Below are 18,228 nucleotides of genomic sequence, written 5' to 3'. Positions count from 1 at the left end.
GACACACACCTTCCAAGAAGTTCAACTTTGGTCTCGTCAGTCCACAGAGTATTTTCCCAAAAGTCTTGGGGATCATCAAGATGTTTTCTGGCAAAAATGAGACGAGCCTTAATGTTCTTTTTGCTCAGCGGTGGTTTTTGTCTCGGAACTCTGCCATGCAGCCATTGTTGCCGAGTCTCTTTCTTATGGTGGAGTCATGAACACTGACTTTAACTGAGACAAGTGAGGCCTGCAGTTCTTGGATGTTGTCATGGGGTCTTTTGTGACCTCTTGGATGAGTCGTCGCTGCGCTCTTGGGGTAATTTTGGTCAGCTGGCCACTCCTGGGAAGGTTCACCAGTGTTCCATGTTTTCTCCATGTGTGGATATTGGCTCTCACTGTGGTTCTCTGGAGTCCCAAAGCTTTAGAAATGGCTTTAGAACCTTTTCCAGACTGATAGATCTCAATTACTTTCTTTCTCATTTGTTCCTGAATTTCTTTGGATCTCTGCATGATGTCTAGCTTTTGAGGATCTTTTGGTCGACTTCACTTTGTCAGGCAGGTCCTATTTAAGTTATTTCTTGATTGAGAACAGGTGTGGCAGTAATCAGGCCTGGGTGTGGCTAGAGAAATTGAACTCAGGTGTGATAAACCACAGTTAAGTTATGTTTTAACAGGAGGGTGCAAACACTTTTTCACACAGAGCCATGTGGGTTTGGATTTTTTTTTCTCCCTTAATAATAAAAACCTTCATTTAAAAACTGCATTTTGTGTTTACTTGTGTTAACTTTGGATAATATTTAAATTTGTTTCATGATCTGAAACATTTAAGTGTGACAGACATGCAAAAAAATTGGAAATCAGGAAGGGGGGCAAACACTTTTTCACACCACTGTATGTGATGCCTTTTCTGTCTCTGTCTCTCTCCTCTCTCACATTGTCTCAGTCCTACACAGTCTTTTTCTCCTCCAAACTGAACTTGACATGAACTTAAATTAATGTGAATTTATGTGAATTATGTGAACATGTGAATTTATGTGTCCGGCTAACTTTACGGCCTCAGTGTTTCCAGAATCGGCCGTTCTTTTTAGTGTCACAGCACTTGGTGTTCATAAAAGCACAACGGGACAAAAAGAATGATAGTTAACGTTCGTTTGAACGGACTGATGAGATATACCACCTTGAACAACTGAAAAAAGCTGAGAACTAGGCTGTAAGAGCTGCGTGCATTTTATGAGTAATTTGTATATTACCCTTGTCAATCAAACTTTTATATGCTTATATGATCCCCCAAAAAACTCCTGAGCTCCTTACTCTCCCAGAGTCGATGTGGGTTTATACATTTATCGGAAAGCTGATGAGCGACGGACGTCTCGAAACGCTACAAATACTTCAAAAACAACGTGGGTGTGGATTGCCCTTTGGCCTCATTGTCTTTATGTCTTTGTCCACCTGGATCATCACTCTTTGTCTGCGGCCCTTTGCAGCTCCCTTCTTTATTTTTCCTCTCGGCCTTCCTCACTGACTCACTGTCTGTTAAAAAGCGCAAAATACACGGGCAACATGCAGATAGTTAGAGATGCATGACTCACAGGTAACGTTCACAAATTAAGTTGAAACCGCCCACAAGCAGTTCCTCTTTTACGATACAGTATACACGCATACAAACACACCAATGTCATGTGGGAATGATTAGACCTACACTTTTTTTGTAACAAAAATGGAGTCTGTGCTGTATGAGGACTCTGGATATTCAGGCATGAGCACAGTGCTACTCACGTCTACTTTAGAATTCAGGAAATGTGTTGTATGCGTCAGTGTTCGTTTGTTTTCCTGAAATAAGCCGTTTGTCTGTCGTTACCGGCTCATTTTGACTCGGCTCATGTCATTTCTTTTTTTCATTGGGAAATAGTTGTGGGTAGAACAGGGGTGGGCAAACTTTTTGGCTCAGGGGCCACATTGACTTTTAAAATTTGACAGACGGGCCGGGCCAGCACCAGATGCATACATATCAAACATAAACATAAAAAAGGCATTACAGTGTTAATACTTACATTCACTTTTAGTGGGAACAGTGTTGTTGATCACCCTTCTTTGCCAGTGCATCGAAGTCTGGTGTTAGTTTTGTTGTGGCAATTCTCAGAACAGATCTGAGGTGTTCATCACTCAACTGGGATCTGTGAGGTGCTTTGTTGGTGTTCATCACACTAAAAGTCTATTCACACACATGTACGTAGAGCCAAACAACACCAGCATCTTCTGTGCCATCTTCTGGATGTTTGGAAATTTGGCTGCGTTTAATGAAGCATAAAACTCATCCAGTTTAAGAGAGTTGAACTTCTCCTTTAAGACAGTGTCACATTGGAGATCAATCAGCTCCAACTGCAACTCCTGTGGCGCCGTTTCAGGGTCTCGTGTGAAGGGACATGAGACCAGCTGAAGTGACTTGTCAATTTTTCCAAAATCAGAGAACCGATGGCAGAATCCTCCGTGCAGGTCGTCCAGTGATTTCCTGTATTTCTTCACATGTCAAGGGGCCTCTTTCAGCGTAGCCAGCGTGGGGAAATGAGCGAATGACTTGTTTGACATTTGCTTTGAGAATAAAGCTAGCTTGGTTTTGAAGGCTCTGACGTTTGTGTACATTTCATGGACAAACTGGTCTTTCCCTTGTAGCTTCACGTTCAGCTCATTCATGTGAGTCAGTATGTCCACAGCAAAAGATAAATCACAAAGACGATCTATGTCACTCAGCTCAGGAAAATCGTCAGCTTTCTCAAGTTGCTCCAAAAATGAGATAATCTCCTGTTTGAGCTCCCAACACTCGTTGACGTACTTTCCCCAAACTTAACCAGCGGACATTGGAGTGGTAAAGCAAGTCCTGGTGATCAGCGTCATTTTCTTCAAGAAACTTAATAAACTGGCGATGGTGAAGTCCCCTCGCTCCAATAAAGTTAACCACTTTTATGACTGGCTTCACTACGTGGTCGAGCTGCAGGACGGATTTACACAGTGCTACCCGGTAGAACCAGGTACTATTTTCACAGCCGACCACTGATTGATCAAAAATAATCAATACGATCGTTGCATCACTGCATGCACGGCAAAGGACATCCTGCACAAACCCACCATTGTTAACTAGCCAAGCTACTGAAGCTGCCACAATTTTTTCATTGTTTTACTGTATGGACTAATCAGTTAATGTCAACCAACAGAGCCACGCTGCGGTCGAGGAGCTGCAGATATTACTCTGGTTAGTCTCTTGGTCGAACTAATGACGACGTTGCATTTAAGGGGTACGAAATCCAGAGAAGGACCTGGTACCAAAGAGAGGAGAGTCTGATGGAGGAGATCCAGCACTGCCAGTGGAAAAGGGGCTACTTGGACTGCAGTGTTGGGTGTGCAACTCCGTTTGTTAGATCCGCTACTCATTGATTTAGTTACTTACCAAACAATATTCTAGTTACACCCGGCACTGAGTCACACACACACAAACTATGCATGTGTATAATAGAGATTTTAATACTTGTTGCACTTGCAACACACACATGCACTCCCAGATTTCACATGAACACACCCTGCAGACGGCATGGCAGAGGCCCAGGCTGAGGCCTGTTATGTGCAGCAGTTGCTGAATTTCACACAAAATGGCTCTGACTTTTCTCGGCGGTATGGAGCGAGATGGGCCTGATAAGCACTCAGTATTTTGGGCTAAACCAGTCTGGCTATGCGGATTAGTTGGCGTCACTTATGTTTTTCCAGTTTCACTACATCCTAAGGCCTTCTACTGAACATGTGTGTGCGGTTTGTACAGGCTACAAGAGTGTGTGTGTGTGTGTATCCTCCGGTACACGTGTGTATGCATTCATCGTTTGTCTGTGGGTCGATGTCTTCCTCACGAAGCACATTTCCTGAGACTGACATGTCATCCTTTTCCAATCTTGGCTCTCTTACCCTACACATTGCAAAACTGTGTGGAAACAAAGAGCTCCAGTCATGCTCAAGCTTGGATAGTCACCTTCCCAAGTGTTGCCACGGGTTTCTACCACACCTTGTCATAGCAACGGTTGCTATGTTTAGGTCTACCTGTATGTTTTGCTAGCGAGTTAAGATGTATGACCAAACTGGATGGTATTTTTATTCTCTGCTGGAGCAAGGTGATGCAGCATGTTGTTATAAATCCATCCCAGCTACAGATATGCAGACACATTGAACTCTGGGTAAAATCTGGGGCGTTTTATACATGTTGACCCCGCATACCGACACATGTACCCAGTATTTCCAAAGCACAGTCACGTACAAACAATTGAATACCATTAATAAATTATAGGCCAGAATAACAAGTTAATAGCTGCTCTGTGCTTCAGTAAACACCTGCTGTTGAAGCGATGACCTATGAAAGACAAGTCCTTTCTTTAATCTCTTTGGTTGTGGTATTTCTACCAAAGCCAGAGCAAGACATGGTCACCAATTATGTGTCAGATGTAGGGAAGTAGGCCTTGTGTGTGTGTGTGTGTGTGTGTGTGTGTGTGTGTGTGTGTGTGTGTGCGCGCGCGCGCGCACTTATTTGCATGTGTCTATGTTTGTATGTGTGCTTTGTTGTGGACGGGGCCTGTGGGCTCCTGGCTCAGAGATGAAAGACAGTTCTCATGTGGCTGGTTTAGTGGAGCTCCTGAGTCAGCGTACAGCTACTAATCAGTGTTTTCTCCCTCTCGGCAGTGAGCCTGCCTCCGTTTCCCCCTCCAAAAATGCTTCGGCCCGCCACCCCGCCAGCTCCGACTTCTAGAATCAAGAATTAAAGCAGAAGTGAATAGTTCCAAGTTACCGGTGACCAAGTCTCCCTTGTCAGATCCGTTTAGATGAAGTAGACGTGTTGCGGCAGCCCGGCGGAGGACAGCCAGGCCCGGAGAGACGGCCGAGCTGTCCACACAACGCCGGCCTTTGTTGTTGAAGACTTTCAGTACAAACACTTTCCAATCAGGATTGACAACTGAATGTGATGCAGCAGCAGTGTCCAAGGCTGTGTCTCTAAAAATACCAGTGGTCCACATCGGATATTTGAACTCTTCAGGACACATGACACCACTGTGTGTTGTGTAGTTTGTGTGAACAGGGCTGAATAAATGGAGCCCTCGTCTTGAGATAACAGCATTTATTGAAATGGGTGAGGCTGTTGATAAGGGCTAACTATAGACTTGTAATTCTTTGTCATCATATATGAAGAATTTTGAATATTGACAATATTGTAACTAATAAAATATAAAAACTATATTTGTTATGCTCACTATAAAAAAAACAACAATAAAGAACAGAAAACGTGAGCAATATCAAAAAGTACTGATGTTATAAATGTTTGTTCCTCCTACTTTAAATTTACATGATAAATCAGATAGATTTAATCTTTTGGCTAATGCTTTATTATTCCACCCTAATTGGAGACCATTGATACATGAATCTACATGAATCCGAAGGGACTGAATTGCTGGATATTTTCTTTATCCTGGCAAACATGCCATGTCAGGTCAGAGATGCTGGCTAACATGGAGTCATCTGGCACAGATGCTGTAGAAAAGTATGTTATGAGTGGTGCCAAGTGTGATTACCATAAGCCGTGTGCCAAATTGTGGTAAATTTGACTAGTTTGTGAAGACTTCGTCAGCCAACCACAACAGTGATTGACATACAGTCAGCCCGTGTTGGGTGACGGTATGAAAGAAACGAAGCTCTGAACAGAAGCCGGCGGCAACCAGTGGAGTCAGATGGCAGCTAAGTCTGGTTCTGTTGGAGGTTTCTTCCTCTTTTTTTTAAGGAGAGTTTTTCCTCTGCGCTGTCGCCAAATCTGGCTCCCGTGAGAACTTTTGAATTGGTGGGTTTCTCTCTTTAATATTGTAAAGTCTTGACCCTGCTGAGATGATTTTGTGACGTTGGCACTCTATAAATAAAACTCAACTCAACGGAAATATCCAGTAGTTTGTAGGAAAGTTGAATCGTGATAAAACGTAGGATAGTCTGGAAATAAGCTGACTCCGGTCACTGGTAACAGCAGTCCTCAGGAATACAAATGTATTTTGGCATCATTCTCGTAGTTTTGGAAATATTTCCAGCCATATATAGTTGTTGTGGTTGCAGATTTGCATATCATAGAGGATTGGCCTATTGGCCTTTGGCGTATGTCTCCACTCTGAGGGTGCACTTCTAGTTTTAGATGAAATTGGTTTGTGGTTGACATTTTGCAGTGAACCCGCCGTCTGTACTACAGACTTCAGTGCCGTTTGGATGTGGTATGTTGTCTCCAGCAATGAATCATGGGTATTTGCAAGTCAGCATGCCGTGTATTGTTCTCAATTCTTGAAATTGTCCTGTCAGGAAGTTAGATAACGGAGGAAAAAAAAGTGAAGCATTGAGGGCACATGAACTCGTTGTGAGGAAGAACCCTTGAACCGTGTTACAGCCTTGATTGTCATCATTTCTCAGACTTGCGTGATGTCCTGGTCATTTGCCTGAAGCTGGCTCACCACCACAATATAACACGGTTGATCAAGCATGAGACATAACTTCAGTGTTTCTGGTCTGCTTGCTCTGTAACTTGGCCAGCAGTAAAAATTAACGATATGATTAAGCATTCCCCCCCCCATGTTAGGTGTTTTCCCAGCTTCACACAGTGTCAGGGATGAGTTGCCGGCATGTGTTTTTAGTCTGTAGAAAAGGTGTGCCGAAACACGGCACACCAGTCTGACGCTTCCCTTCACCTGCGGTCACAGCCGCCCAGCTGTCGGCGGAGTCTGGAGGGAGCGAGAGGAAAACTGAGAGCGAGAGACGGTTGAGCTATGAGTGACCTGTTTGTTTTATTTCACCAGGCATTTCCCTGTTTCACACTGGGAGAATGTCCTTCCCCTCGACACTGGAGGCTCTGTACAGTCACGGCAACCAGATGAGCGTAGCGTGATGTTTGGTCAGAGAGGGAGCGCAGACAGGCGAGGGTGTCGGCGCGGCCGCTGATCAGCTCGCTCTTTCCGACGCAAACAAATTATGTAGCAGCCAAAATAAAATAAAAAACAGATGTTTGCGTAGTGGATGGAGATTTTGTCTTTTGTTACCAGAAGAGCTTCTGTGTGTAAAAACCAACCACTGAGATGTATTTGTATGTGAATGCTTGCTTTTCTGTATGCTAATAATGCTAAAGTGGGCTAAAGCTGCTGTTAAAAACCAGTAAAGAACTGTTTAATAGACGGGCAGCAAAAACTTCCTATGATAGAAATTAAGTTCTATCTCTATGTTATCCGAAAAACAGTGTATCCTTGTAACCAATATGCTGACCTTGGTGAACTTGCATCAGATCCAGGTTATCCTTGGCATGCTGGGATCATGTAAACCAGGAAGTGGTTGAATAGCTTTCCACAAATGAGGGAAATGCTGACTTTGTCGGCCATAGATGGAATCTGTGTAGCTTTGTGAGAGAACGTTGGCGACCCTTGCAAATCCCTCCCAAGTCCTGTTTTTCGCCAGGAACTATAACTTTAGGTGCAACAATAGCTGGCTTTATCATTCAGCCTGCGTGTGTCCGGTGTCATTTGCTCTAAAAAGGACCAGGTGGTCACTTACACTTTGATAAAGTCCATTTAGAAACATGGCGCCCGGGATACGGGACTGTTGTGGTTGTGTGTGTTGCCACATGACTAACGCAACTATGTTTCCATAAACGTGTTTTTTTTTGGGCTCATACAAAATGTTTAGACTCTGCAACCAAATCCACTGAAGGATATCAGTAATTTAGCAGATAAATGGAAAATGCAAATGGTAGTCTGGGTTTACTCCAGCAGATTGGTTGCCACAGGTGATAATCACTGACTCCCATCTCTTGACTGATCACAGCTGTTGATAAGACAAATAACAAAAAATAACCTCGACTACAAGCAGACCCTGTTGTTTAAACAAATATCCAGCTGGTGATTATGAAAGTAACTAAAGTCTGACCTGCAGTAAAACTGTTTTTCTTTCTCACACATCTTGTAAATGATTCGGCTGCATGTCTCTACTTTTTTTTTTTCACAAGGTTTTTTTTTATTTTACCAGACAATGTGCTGTTCCTATTAATAACTATGAAGCACACTATTAGATCAATCAATCAATTACCAGCTGATTTGAATGGGACAGATCCACCTACCTCATTATCAGTGCAACTGCTAGATGATTTTAAGCAGTCAGTTCACCCCTGAACTACAAGGCCTTCACTGTGTGAAGTGGCTCGTTTTCCTGAAGGTGAATAAGCCTAATATTCTTATCATTATTATTTGATTAAAAAAAAAAAGTATAATTCCCTCAGACATTAGTGTTACTTTCAAGCAAAGGTCCTTAACTATAAAGAGCTGTGGGAAGCTGTGATAGTCATGACAATAGAAGTCCAGATTTAGTCTTGCCTGGGTGTACTTACTACTTTTCTGTGCTCTACATATCTGTTTCTCTGACTCATTCAGTAGATCCCACTCACACCCTCCACTTTTATCAAATGCCGCATGACAAAAATGTGTGATAATATATCCTGGCTTTTGTGTTTATATTGTCATGGAAACAATCTGCCCTCTTTGCTTCAAATTGATTACATTTCACTTCTGGCAGATCTGAATTAACTCCCATCTTCTTTCTCTTTGCAGCCAAACCCTTCACTTCCAAAGTGAAGCAGATGCGCCTGCACAAGGAAGACTTTGAGATCCTCAAGGTGATCGGACGAGGAGCCTTCGGAGAGGTAACGCACCTTCTGTTTCTTCCACTCCACCGTGCAACAGTCCATTGCCGTGCATGCTGAGAGCCAGTTGTTGTAATCTCTTTCTCCTACATGCGCTATCTGCAGTGTACGCCTTTTGTCCACTTGTCCCTTTTTGACAGGGACACATGTCAAAATGTAGAACTTCTTCCCCGAGGCAGAGATTTTACAATGTGCTCCCGGGACAATAGCAGCCACTGAAAGGCTCTTCTACCCTTATACCTTAATACCTGATTTATAAAAGGCAAGAGTGTTGTTGCCTTTGATAGCGGATTACTTTCTGCTGCATTCCAGCAGCAGTGCGTCGTATTGGTCTGCCACATGAGCATGACTCTACTTGCAGCTCGAACAAAACTTTTAAAATGTTCTTTCACACTTAACCCGTGAACAGAAAACGAATTCAAAACCATCCGATGTGGCTTTTAAATGTTTTTCTTTGTTTAGCTTTTCCATTTATGTGTGCCTGTGGGGAACCTGAAACACATTTGTCACTGGGTTTCAGGTAATGATGTCAAAGCTGGGGAATGTTGGAGGGACAGGTATTGTGGTCCTCAGCCAAGAGTCTTGCGTAATATCCTGCAAAAACCTCTTATCTTCAAGCTGACAGTTTTTACCATTAAGCTTTTTGGCAGTGCCGCTGTCATACATGTTTTAAAATGTGGCGTGTCAGCGTCGATTTGATCATCTCGAGCGGTGATACGCGGTGCAAAACATTTCATCTTTTTAATTATAATCCCAGATTTGACAAACATGTCAGTGAATCACACTTCGAGGTGGAACAAGACTAAGAGAAATGAAGAGAGTGTTAGATTGATGGATGAGGACGTGGGCCCACCTGCCAGCATGGAGCTGCAGCTCCGACACAAAATACTAACATGCTCAGTTGAGCCGCGGCGGGGAGTGCTGGTATGTGCATATGCGAGTCATGTGACTGTGTGCTTGTGTTCAGCCATGTGGTGTGAACCATGAGCGGTGGTAACTTTTCCGGTGTGCTATCACGCAGCCAGCTGTGCTCGTGCGACTTTTGCATGGCAGAAGAATTGAATTAGCCGGCGAGACATCCCGACGGTCCCGCGGAGCTGCTGTTGAAGCCGCTCACAGAAACACGACGAGTTCAGCTTGTTGTGGTTTAGGATGGAACCATAAAAACATAGTGAACAGAAAATGAAAAAGAACTCCGATTGAAGGAGGTGTTTCTGAACAAAGCAAGATGACATGTTGGCTCAGTGGTTGAAATAGTTTCCAACAGCTTTGTTAACTGTCCAAGATTGCATCATTCGCATTTGGCCTCGACGGGCAGATTCAGGTTTTTTTTGCACGATTACAATTAATTTCCTTTGTTTTCATCATCGTTCTTGTTCCTTTGCTAATTTTAAATATTAATCAGGTTGATGCAGGATTTGCTTTTTAACGTGTATATGACTATGTGAACAGGAGCTGTAAAGACACATATTTTATCATGTGATTTATCTTCGTGAGCTCCTCCTCGTGGCTCCATTAGATAAAGAGAAATGAAAAGGTTATTAAATATACAGACAGAAGCCCCCAGCACTGCCCTTACAAGTTTGTGAACACTGCTACCTTTAGGCACCTGAGAGTATTTTCCAGTTTTTCTTTATGGCAGGTACAAACTAGGTTAGGAGGTATTATATTCTAGATGCACGACTGCCATAACCGTCATCTGACTGAATGTCTGACAGAGTGAACACACAAACTGCATTTTGAATCGGCCTCACGAGGATGTGTGTATGATTTTCTTGTTGTCACTCATGCAGATCTTTTGAGAGAACTGAGAACAGAGAGCCGGGAGATGAGATGTTGGTAGCAGACAGAGACCGACTCAAGATGGGCAAACGCAGACACAGGAAAACAAGTAAAGTAAAAAAAATACTTGAGAGTCAGAGAGGGAGTCGAGAGATGGCTTGAGCGCCGGCTGTTTTGATTTCATCCTCCCGTTGTCAGCGGAGGAACGGTGCGGCTGCGTGCCGCTGGCGGAGCTCGTCGGATGAAACGGACCGGCCATGCAGAACGCTCCTGTTCGGACTTGGGTGCTTTTTTGTCGACACCAACGGGTCGGACGGTGCTCAGACCGCTGCGGTTACTATTAAGACCAACGGTGCCGACGTGACAGGTTTTGCCTCCAATGGCTGACTTTGCTGAAGATGTCTGGCGTCGCGGCGACCGTTTCTTCGGAGTCGTCGGCCATCAGTCAGCATTATGCATTTTGGAACCGCCCATTGAATTCGGTCCCTTGGCGGCGGCCACATTCTCGTAATTGTGGTTGTTATGTGTCGGTCAGTTCTGCAGCCACTTTGGTGTATTTTCAGCCTTAAAAAAATATTTGGTCTGTGGAATAATTAGATTAACTGCTGTGGTTTGTTTCATGCCTGTTCCTAACTGATAAGCCCAATTTTGAAGTCAAGTTTACTCTTTCTGCTTGCAAATCATCTTCAGTTGCTGCACAAAGTAGAAAACACATTAGTATCTGCGAACGTGCACAGGAATCGGGTGTTGCTCGGGACATCTCATCGACACCAGGTCTGACGGGGAGGAACGAGATGAAGGAAGGAACTGGAGAGATGGAGAAAAAGACAAAAACAACCAGGCGTTGCCAAGATCAGTGGTCTCCTCCTGTCCTCCTGTCCTCCTGTCCTCCTGTCCTCCTGTCCTCCTCTCTGGTTCCTCCTCTCACTGGGGGAAATCCAAACACTGCAGGAATGTTATCATTGTATTGCATTAGCAGCATTCCCCCAGATCATTTAATAGACTACAGACCCCTCGGTTGCACGGGGCGACTGTGTTTGTTTCACCACTCGTCAGTGTGTCGGTGTACACTTAGAAATCCCTCTCTGTCTGTTTACACGTGAGCATTGTTAAGATTCCTTTTATTTCTATGTGGAATAAAAAAAAAAAAAAAAAAAAAATCGAAATCTTTAACTTGGTCAAAGAGGCTGAAGTTAAATATTTTTTTCTTTTCTTTGTAGGTCAGTATATTGGAGAAAAATGAAAAGGTTTGCATGAACGTGCTCTTTGGCCGTCAGCTCGCAGTGCTTTGTCACTGCAGCTGCTGCAGCTCCTTTTTTGGCAAAATGTAAAGCCAGAGCTGAGGAAGTTTGTCAGGGCAATGTTCAGCAATTATCAGTCACGGGAAAGTTGGCAGTTGTTATTCTGTTGGGATGGTACTAGAAGAGTGTGAGCAACAGTGTGAAGTGAAAAGCTGAGCCCGGTGTTATACGACACGCAACATACGGTGTTGGACGTAGAAATTGTAACTATGAATGTACCACTGCGTTACTGAGATCTCCAGTGTTTACTCAGTACTTAAAGTCCACTCCAGGGCTCGTTGGTGTGGGTTAGTTTGGGACCTTGTAATGGAAGCAGATGTTAAGATGATGATGGTAAAACAATAATTAATCCATCTGTTTCAAGTTGAACTATTCTGTTAATCTTGGTTATATTAGGCCTTTAAGTGTGGCATCTAATGAATGTATAGGTGTTTGTGCACGAATAGGAAACACGAGATACACCAAGTGTCTGATGGGAATTATTTATGTGGAGGTTCATTATCTGAAATAGTAAAAGCATACAGCTGGCCATTTACAAATGGTTTGTACACCGTAATGAGCCGACTCCTCACAGACTAATAGAAAACTACTCAAATTGAAGAGTCCAACTGTGGACGAGTGTGTGTCTGAAGAGTGTGTGTCTGAAGAGTGCGTGTTTGCAGAGTGTGAGTGTGGCTTCATGTGGTGTGTGTCCGCTGGCCTTTTAGGTCAACACTAAAGCTGTCTAGTGGTCACTTCCTGTTTCTTCCCTTCTCCCACACTTGGCTCTACTCTGCTGGTTCTTCTTTCCTACCTTCCATCCTTCTACTCCACTTCTCCTTCCTTGTCCTTTCTCATTCATCATTTCCTTTTTTTTTTTTGTTGTTGTTGTTGTTCCCACTAACCTCTTCCTGTTTCTGTATCCAGTCCTTCGTTCCTGCACTTCTCTGTCTTTTCCCCACTTATCAATGTGCCACCATTTTACTAGATTCCTGATCGGCTGCTCTTTTAATTCTTTGAATTTACTGTCTGCGCTGACTTTTTGCAGCCTCGTGAGGATTTTAAATGATTATTTAAGGAGTATTTTACAGATAATATGAACTGTTTTCACATTCATTTTTCTGACCAGTCCAAATTTTCTTTTCTTTTTGCAGGTTGCGGTGGTAAAAGTGAGAAACACTGACAAAGTATTTGCAATGAAGATCCTCAACAAGTGGGAGATGCTGAAGCGAGCGGAGGTGAGTAGTACTCACTGGCTTTTAAAAAGTGCCTGCTGTGAAGAGAAACCAGGAGCCTTATTAATCCGGCCTCAAATCGGACCCGCTACTGATGGATTGTTGCAGAACATGTCGCTGCACGAGCTGCCGACGCATGTTTTTCTCATCGACCTCCTTCTGACAGTCTGACATTCCTGTTGGTCCCCCGGGTCTTCAATCTTCATGCCTCATACGTCTCAAGCCAAAACTGGTCCCTGGAGTGAGTGAGTGAGTGTGTGTGTGTGTGTGTGTGTGTGTGTGTGTGTGTGTGTGTGTGTGTGTGTGTGTGTGTGTGTGTGTGTGTGTGTGTGTGTACAAACGCTTGGACATGGGAAACAATGTAGAGCAGCAGATGTACAGTAGACGGTGCTCACTGAGCGTAGAGATGTCGTCGTAATCATTGTTTGATTTTTTTCCCCTCTTATTTCTGAACCAAAGAGTTGGAATAGACTGAGCAGTTTTATTTTCTGCTTTGGTCAGCGCGGACTGACAAAGCAGTGAGAGTGCGTTTGAGGCGTTGCCACATTTTTTTCTGTGTATATGCTTCGCAAAACATCCTGCTGCTCAGCAGGGAATATGGTCTCATTTAGACTTAATTTGGTTTTGGTTTCAGTTTGTTAGGTTTTGAGGATCCACAGCTGCAAATAATGATGCTTTATTTTTCTGATTGACCTGCTGTCAAATTTATATTCCAGTTTTCATGTCCAGGCTGTTTATTATATAAATACACTCTTGTTAAAAACCCTTTCAGAGTCCAATGAAGGTTTTACTGTAGATGGTTCAGAAACCAGGCTGCTTTAGAAAAAATTGTAATGGAAACCGTGTTTCCTGTTTGCATTATATTTAATGTGGCAGGTCTCCTCATGATTTATAGCTTGCATTGCATTCTAAATAACAGTTTACATCCACAAAAGACTACAAAGTGCGTGTGACATCAGATAGCACAAGTCTGTCACTAATTAGTACACTACAGCCTTTTATAATCACAATCTTCTGATGCACCTAAACATTAAATGGCTTATGAGATCGCCTCCACCTGCTGTGGGGGACTGTTTGAACAAATTACAGTAATTTGTTGAGAAATTACCAATATTTATTAAAGGAGGTGCAGTGAAAAAGTCTGGGTACAACATGTGATGGTGCACCTAAATGAAAACGTTAGTCACAGCAGTGCAATGAATCTAAAAAAATGTGTATCTATCTATCTATCTATCCATCCATCCATCCATCCATCCATCCATCCATCCATCCATCCATCCAACCACCCACCCATCCATCCATCCATCCATCCATCCATCCATCCATCCATCTATCCAATGTCAGACAGTGGTGTCTGTATCACTTGCTATCTGTAAAGATCCTTGCGCCATGACACTAGATTATTCCGAGCTCTAAGTGGGCACTTCTGTAGGACTGTGACCTTTGACCTCTTATTTTTCACCAGCAGGTGTGATTTTTCAGTTGTGTTAAGTATGAAGTTCATTGTGTCTTACTTCAGACGGCGTGTTTTCGAGAGGAGCGAGATGTGTTGGTGAATGGGAACTGCCAGTGGATCACCACGCTGCACTACGCCTTCCAGGACGACAATAACCTGGTACGATCAGATGCTCTTCTTTCTTTCACGCTCTCGACTTTCTAATAAACCTTTTTTTTTTTTGCTGTTAGTAGCTGCCTAGCTCCACCTGCCACGTTCACAGTCTCACCCTACAGTTCATTTGTACAACACAGCGCAACCTCTACGTGAAGGCTGGTAAACTGCCAGACTCACCAGCTCGTTTACTTCCTACTACAAAACACAGCAGGATTTAAAAATGTAGGAAACTGGGCAGAAGAACGCTACAGGGCCAAAAACATAGACATAAAAGACCAAAAGAGTGACTTTGAGGCTCGCTGATTGGTTGTGAGCCAAGCGGTTTCTCACTTTCATTGGCTGCTGAAGGCAATCGCTCTGATTCAACCTGACAGTTTGTCCTCTCTCCATGACCCTGAGTTCAAATGCCAGAACTACTAGTCATTCCGTTTCCCACATTCTCACAACAAATGCTTTCCCCTGGACTCTCCCCGAGGCTTTAAAGACATACACCATGGCCCCTCCAGCTGTTTTTTTTTAATTTTTTAAATTTTTTTTTAAGGAAAATCCTTTTAGTTAAACCGTTTAGGTGATCTCTCTGCCTGTTGTAATGATACTGTGAGAAAAAAGGGAGAGGAGAGATGGAGGAGGGTCGGGGAGGTGGGGGGGGGGGAAACGAGGGCTGGTACATATTTTAGACTTTCTTGTTTTGCTTTCTACATAAATTCTCTCACTGTTTCTCAAAAGACCTTTTTTGTGTGTGACTAAAACGTTTTCTTATTTGGTCGTGCATGTTTGGTCCCTAATGATCTCTTTCATTAACTCTACTCTTCCTCACGTTGTCTCTCTAGTACCTGGTGATGGACTACTATGTTGGTGGCGACCTGCTGACTCTGCTCAGCAAGTTTGAGGACCGGCTGCCGGAGGAGATGGCCAAGTTCTACCTGGCTGAGATGGTCCTGGCCATCGACTCCGTTCACCAGCTCCACTACGTCCACAGGTGAGGAGCGGGAAGGGTGTGTGTGCGTGCATATTTGGAGGTTTGAGAGTCATGAAAGTGTGTGTCTGTAATTATATTTGGGCGAGGAGCAGGCTGAGCAATAAGTCCTGATGATGGATGTTCAGTGTATTTACATTATTCCTGCTGCGTGGGCACTTTTCCAGCTGCGGGGAGCCTCTGCAGCTAAATGAAAATAAATGAAAACAGCGTGAGCGTGTGCACATGTTTGTCTTCAGTCATCATCGAAGGTAGTCAATACTGCCGACTAATTATAGAGTATATTAGTGTGCGTTCCTGTGTGTGTTGTTATTTCACTCTTGAACATTCCCAGTTGAGGTTACGGTTGTGTGAGTGTGTGTTTGAGAGGCAACATGTCGGTGCTTAAGAAAATAACAATCCAACTTGCAGTAGAAATACTCAAGGTCTTTTATGTGGTTTGTGATACGTTGTTAGCGTTAGCTGTCGGTTCAGCCGTTATTGCTCGTTTTAAATTCAAGACCCTGCTCTGCTTCCAGTTGGCGACACTTCATTTACTCTCAATCATTTCACAGAATTAAAAATAAAGCACCGAAAAGCACTTTGTTCACAGGGCACAGCACAGCACGTGAAACCACTTTCGTCTCTGACGTAGCTGCCAAAAGAATTTCTCAGCCAATAGAAGATGCCCTCGGGACCAGGATACACGGCTCTTTCAGACAGGAAGTAGTCACATCGGCATGTTAACATAATTACAGTGTCGCTTTCGCCGGGGGCTCGACCCAGCAGTTTCAGTACGAGGAGGAAGGGAATGGCGGATAGACGGAGGGAAAGATGAGAGATGGATGGAGCAGAAGGGAGGGTCAGAAAACGGCTCCGATAAAACCAGGCTGCTCGGTATTTTGGGCGTGTCGGTTGTTGCTCACATCTCTAATACAGTCAGACGCATAGAGGCACACTGGGAAGTGACAGCGGAGTTATAGAGACATGTATATATAAATGTATGAGTAAAGAAAGGGAGCGAGAGAGACGAGAGTGGGGAGCCACTAATTGCATGGTGTTATCTGGGGGTGGCGGTGGGGGAGGGGAGGGGGTGTTGGCCGCGGCGGCAGCAATGACAGGAGCGACAGGGAAGCGAATGGAAAGAAAAAAGGACAGAGGGAGGAGGGGAGGATGGGACTGCACTGTTTCTCTTTAAGTCCCCTTGTGGACGCTTTGGGACACTAATGATGGGGTATGGAAGGTGTGTGGGTGGGGGTGTGGTGCCGTTTACACCCCCGCCCCCCCCCCCCCCCACACACACACACACAACATGTACCAACCCCCCCCCCCCCCTCTCCCAACTCCTCCTTTTGCTCTCACTTCCACACACTCTCGTGGGAAATTTGTGTGCTTGCTTTGTAGAGGGTGGAGACAGCCGGGTAGGTCCCCAGAGGAGGGTGTGTCCTGCTGGCTCGTCCCGTCTGATGTGTGTGTGTGTGTGTGTGTGTGTGTGTGTGTGTGTGTGTGTGTGTGTGTGTGTGTGTGTGTGTGTGTGTGTTTGTTTTGGTGCACGGGTGCACGTGCAGCAGGGTGTGTGTTTATCTTGCCGATGATATGTATGCGTGAGTTTGGGGTGTTTCCTGTTGTTCTGAAGAAGTTAAAGGGAAATGTATTAAACTCCCAATTAAAGACTTTAATGTCAATTCAACAAAACAAAACAAACAAAAACCTCCACCTTCTATTTATGGGTCTCTGTCAGTTGCACCAAACTCTCATAATTAGACTATTACTATTTTGACATGGAGATGCAGCAGGGCAGCGGTTTCCTCATTTTTTCTCACGGGAGAAAATGTGATGCCAGTTTTTGGTGGGAACATTTGAGGTCCAACTCCGAGTCTCATGTGACCCACAACCAGATCCTCCTAGAGACCGTGAAGACCGTCTCTTAGCATTAAACATGCTGCAGTAGCCTGAAAGCTGATTTCAAAGACAAGCCTCTCTTCTCGCCTGTCTTTTGTGAAAACTCTTTCATAGGCCAGTAAACGGTTTGAAGAAACACAGAGTTGTGTTTTATTGTGTTTTGTCACGTAAGTGTTATTATATCTTTCACAGCACTTGAATAAATAGGCTGAACTCACTTAAAATAACAAACTGTGTGTAAAGCAATCAGTTAATTCCCCCCCCCCCCCCCATTTTCTGACATTTTAAAGACCAAACAGCTAATCAATTACTTGAGAAAACAATCGACTGATTAATCAATGATGAGAATAATCGTTGTTTGCAGCCCTTGTCTAAATTCTGGTATTTTAGCTCATCTGTTGTGTTCTTGTTTTGCTGAACTTGCCACATGGTCAGCTCATTTCAAATAAATATCTGACGTCCTGTTGACACTGATGAAGTTGAAAAGAGGCCAGATGAAAGAAATGAGGAGCAAAGAGCTTCGAGGTCGACCTTCTGTCCCCCTCAGCTGAGTCCCCCGAGAGGCAGCGTGTGCAAGTCAGATGCAGAGTGTGTGTGTGTGTGTGTGTGTGTGTGTGTGTGTGTGTGTGTGTGTGTGTGTGTGTGTGTGTGTGTGTGTGTGTGTGTGTGTGTGTGTGTGCATGTGCGGGTGCGTGCGCGTGTGTTCATTATTCAGTGGTCAGTGATCTGCGTGGCCTCCCAGA

The 18,228-nt window shown here is 44.0% G+C and overlaps 1 protein-coding gene across 7 annotated transcripts in view; it reads left to right on the top strand.

The window, feature by feature from the left end:
• The window catches only part of cdc42bpab (CDC42 binding protein kinase alpha (DMPK-like) b), a 77,553-nt gene that overhangs the window by 23,547 nt on the left and 35,778 nt on the right, over nt 1–18,228 (top strand). For all 7 annotated transcript variants that reach the window (XM_069158653.1, XM_069158658.1, XM_069158657.1 and 4 more), the window contains exons 2-5: nt 8,628–8,719; nt 12,936–13,019; nt 14,536–14,631; nt 15,459–15,607. In XM_069158653.1, the coding sequence (XP_069014754.1) occupies nt 8,628–8,719; nt 12,936–13,019; nt 14,536–14,631; nt 15,459–15,607 (421 nt within the window). The remainder of the gene's footprint in view (nt 1–8,627; nt 8,720–12,935; nt 13,020–14,535; nt 14,632–15,458; nt 15,608–18,228) is intronic.

The sequence above is a fragment of the Embiotoca jacksoni genome, unplaced genomic scaffold (assembly GCF_022577435.1).
Source record: "Embiotoca jacksoni isolate LCO1_2020_lvr unplaced genomic scaffold, fEmbJac1.0.p SCAF_23, whole genome shotgun sequence".
Taxonomy (NCBI): domain Eukaryota; kingdom Metazoa; phylum Chordata; class Actinopteri; family Embiotocidae; genus Embiotoca; species Embiotoca jacksoni.
The sequence above is the reverse complement of the archived record's forward strand: the minus strand, read 5'-3'. Positions and strand labels throughout refer to the sequence as shown.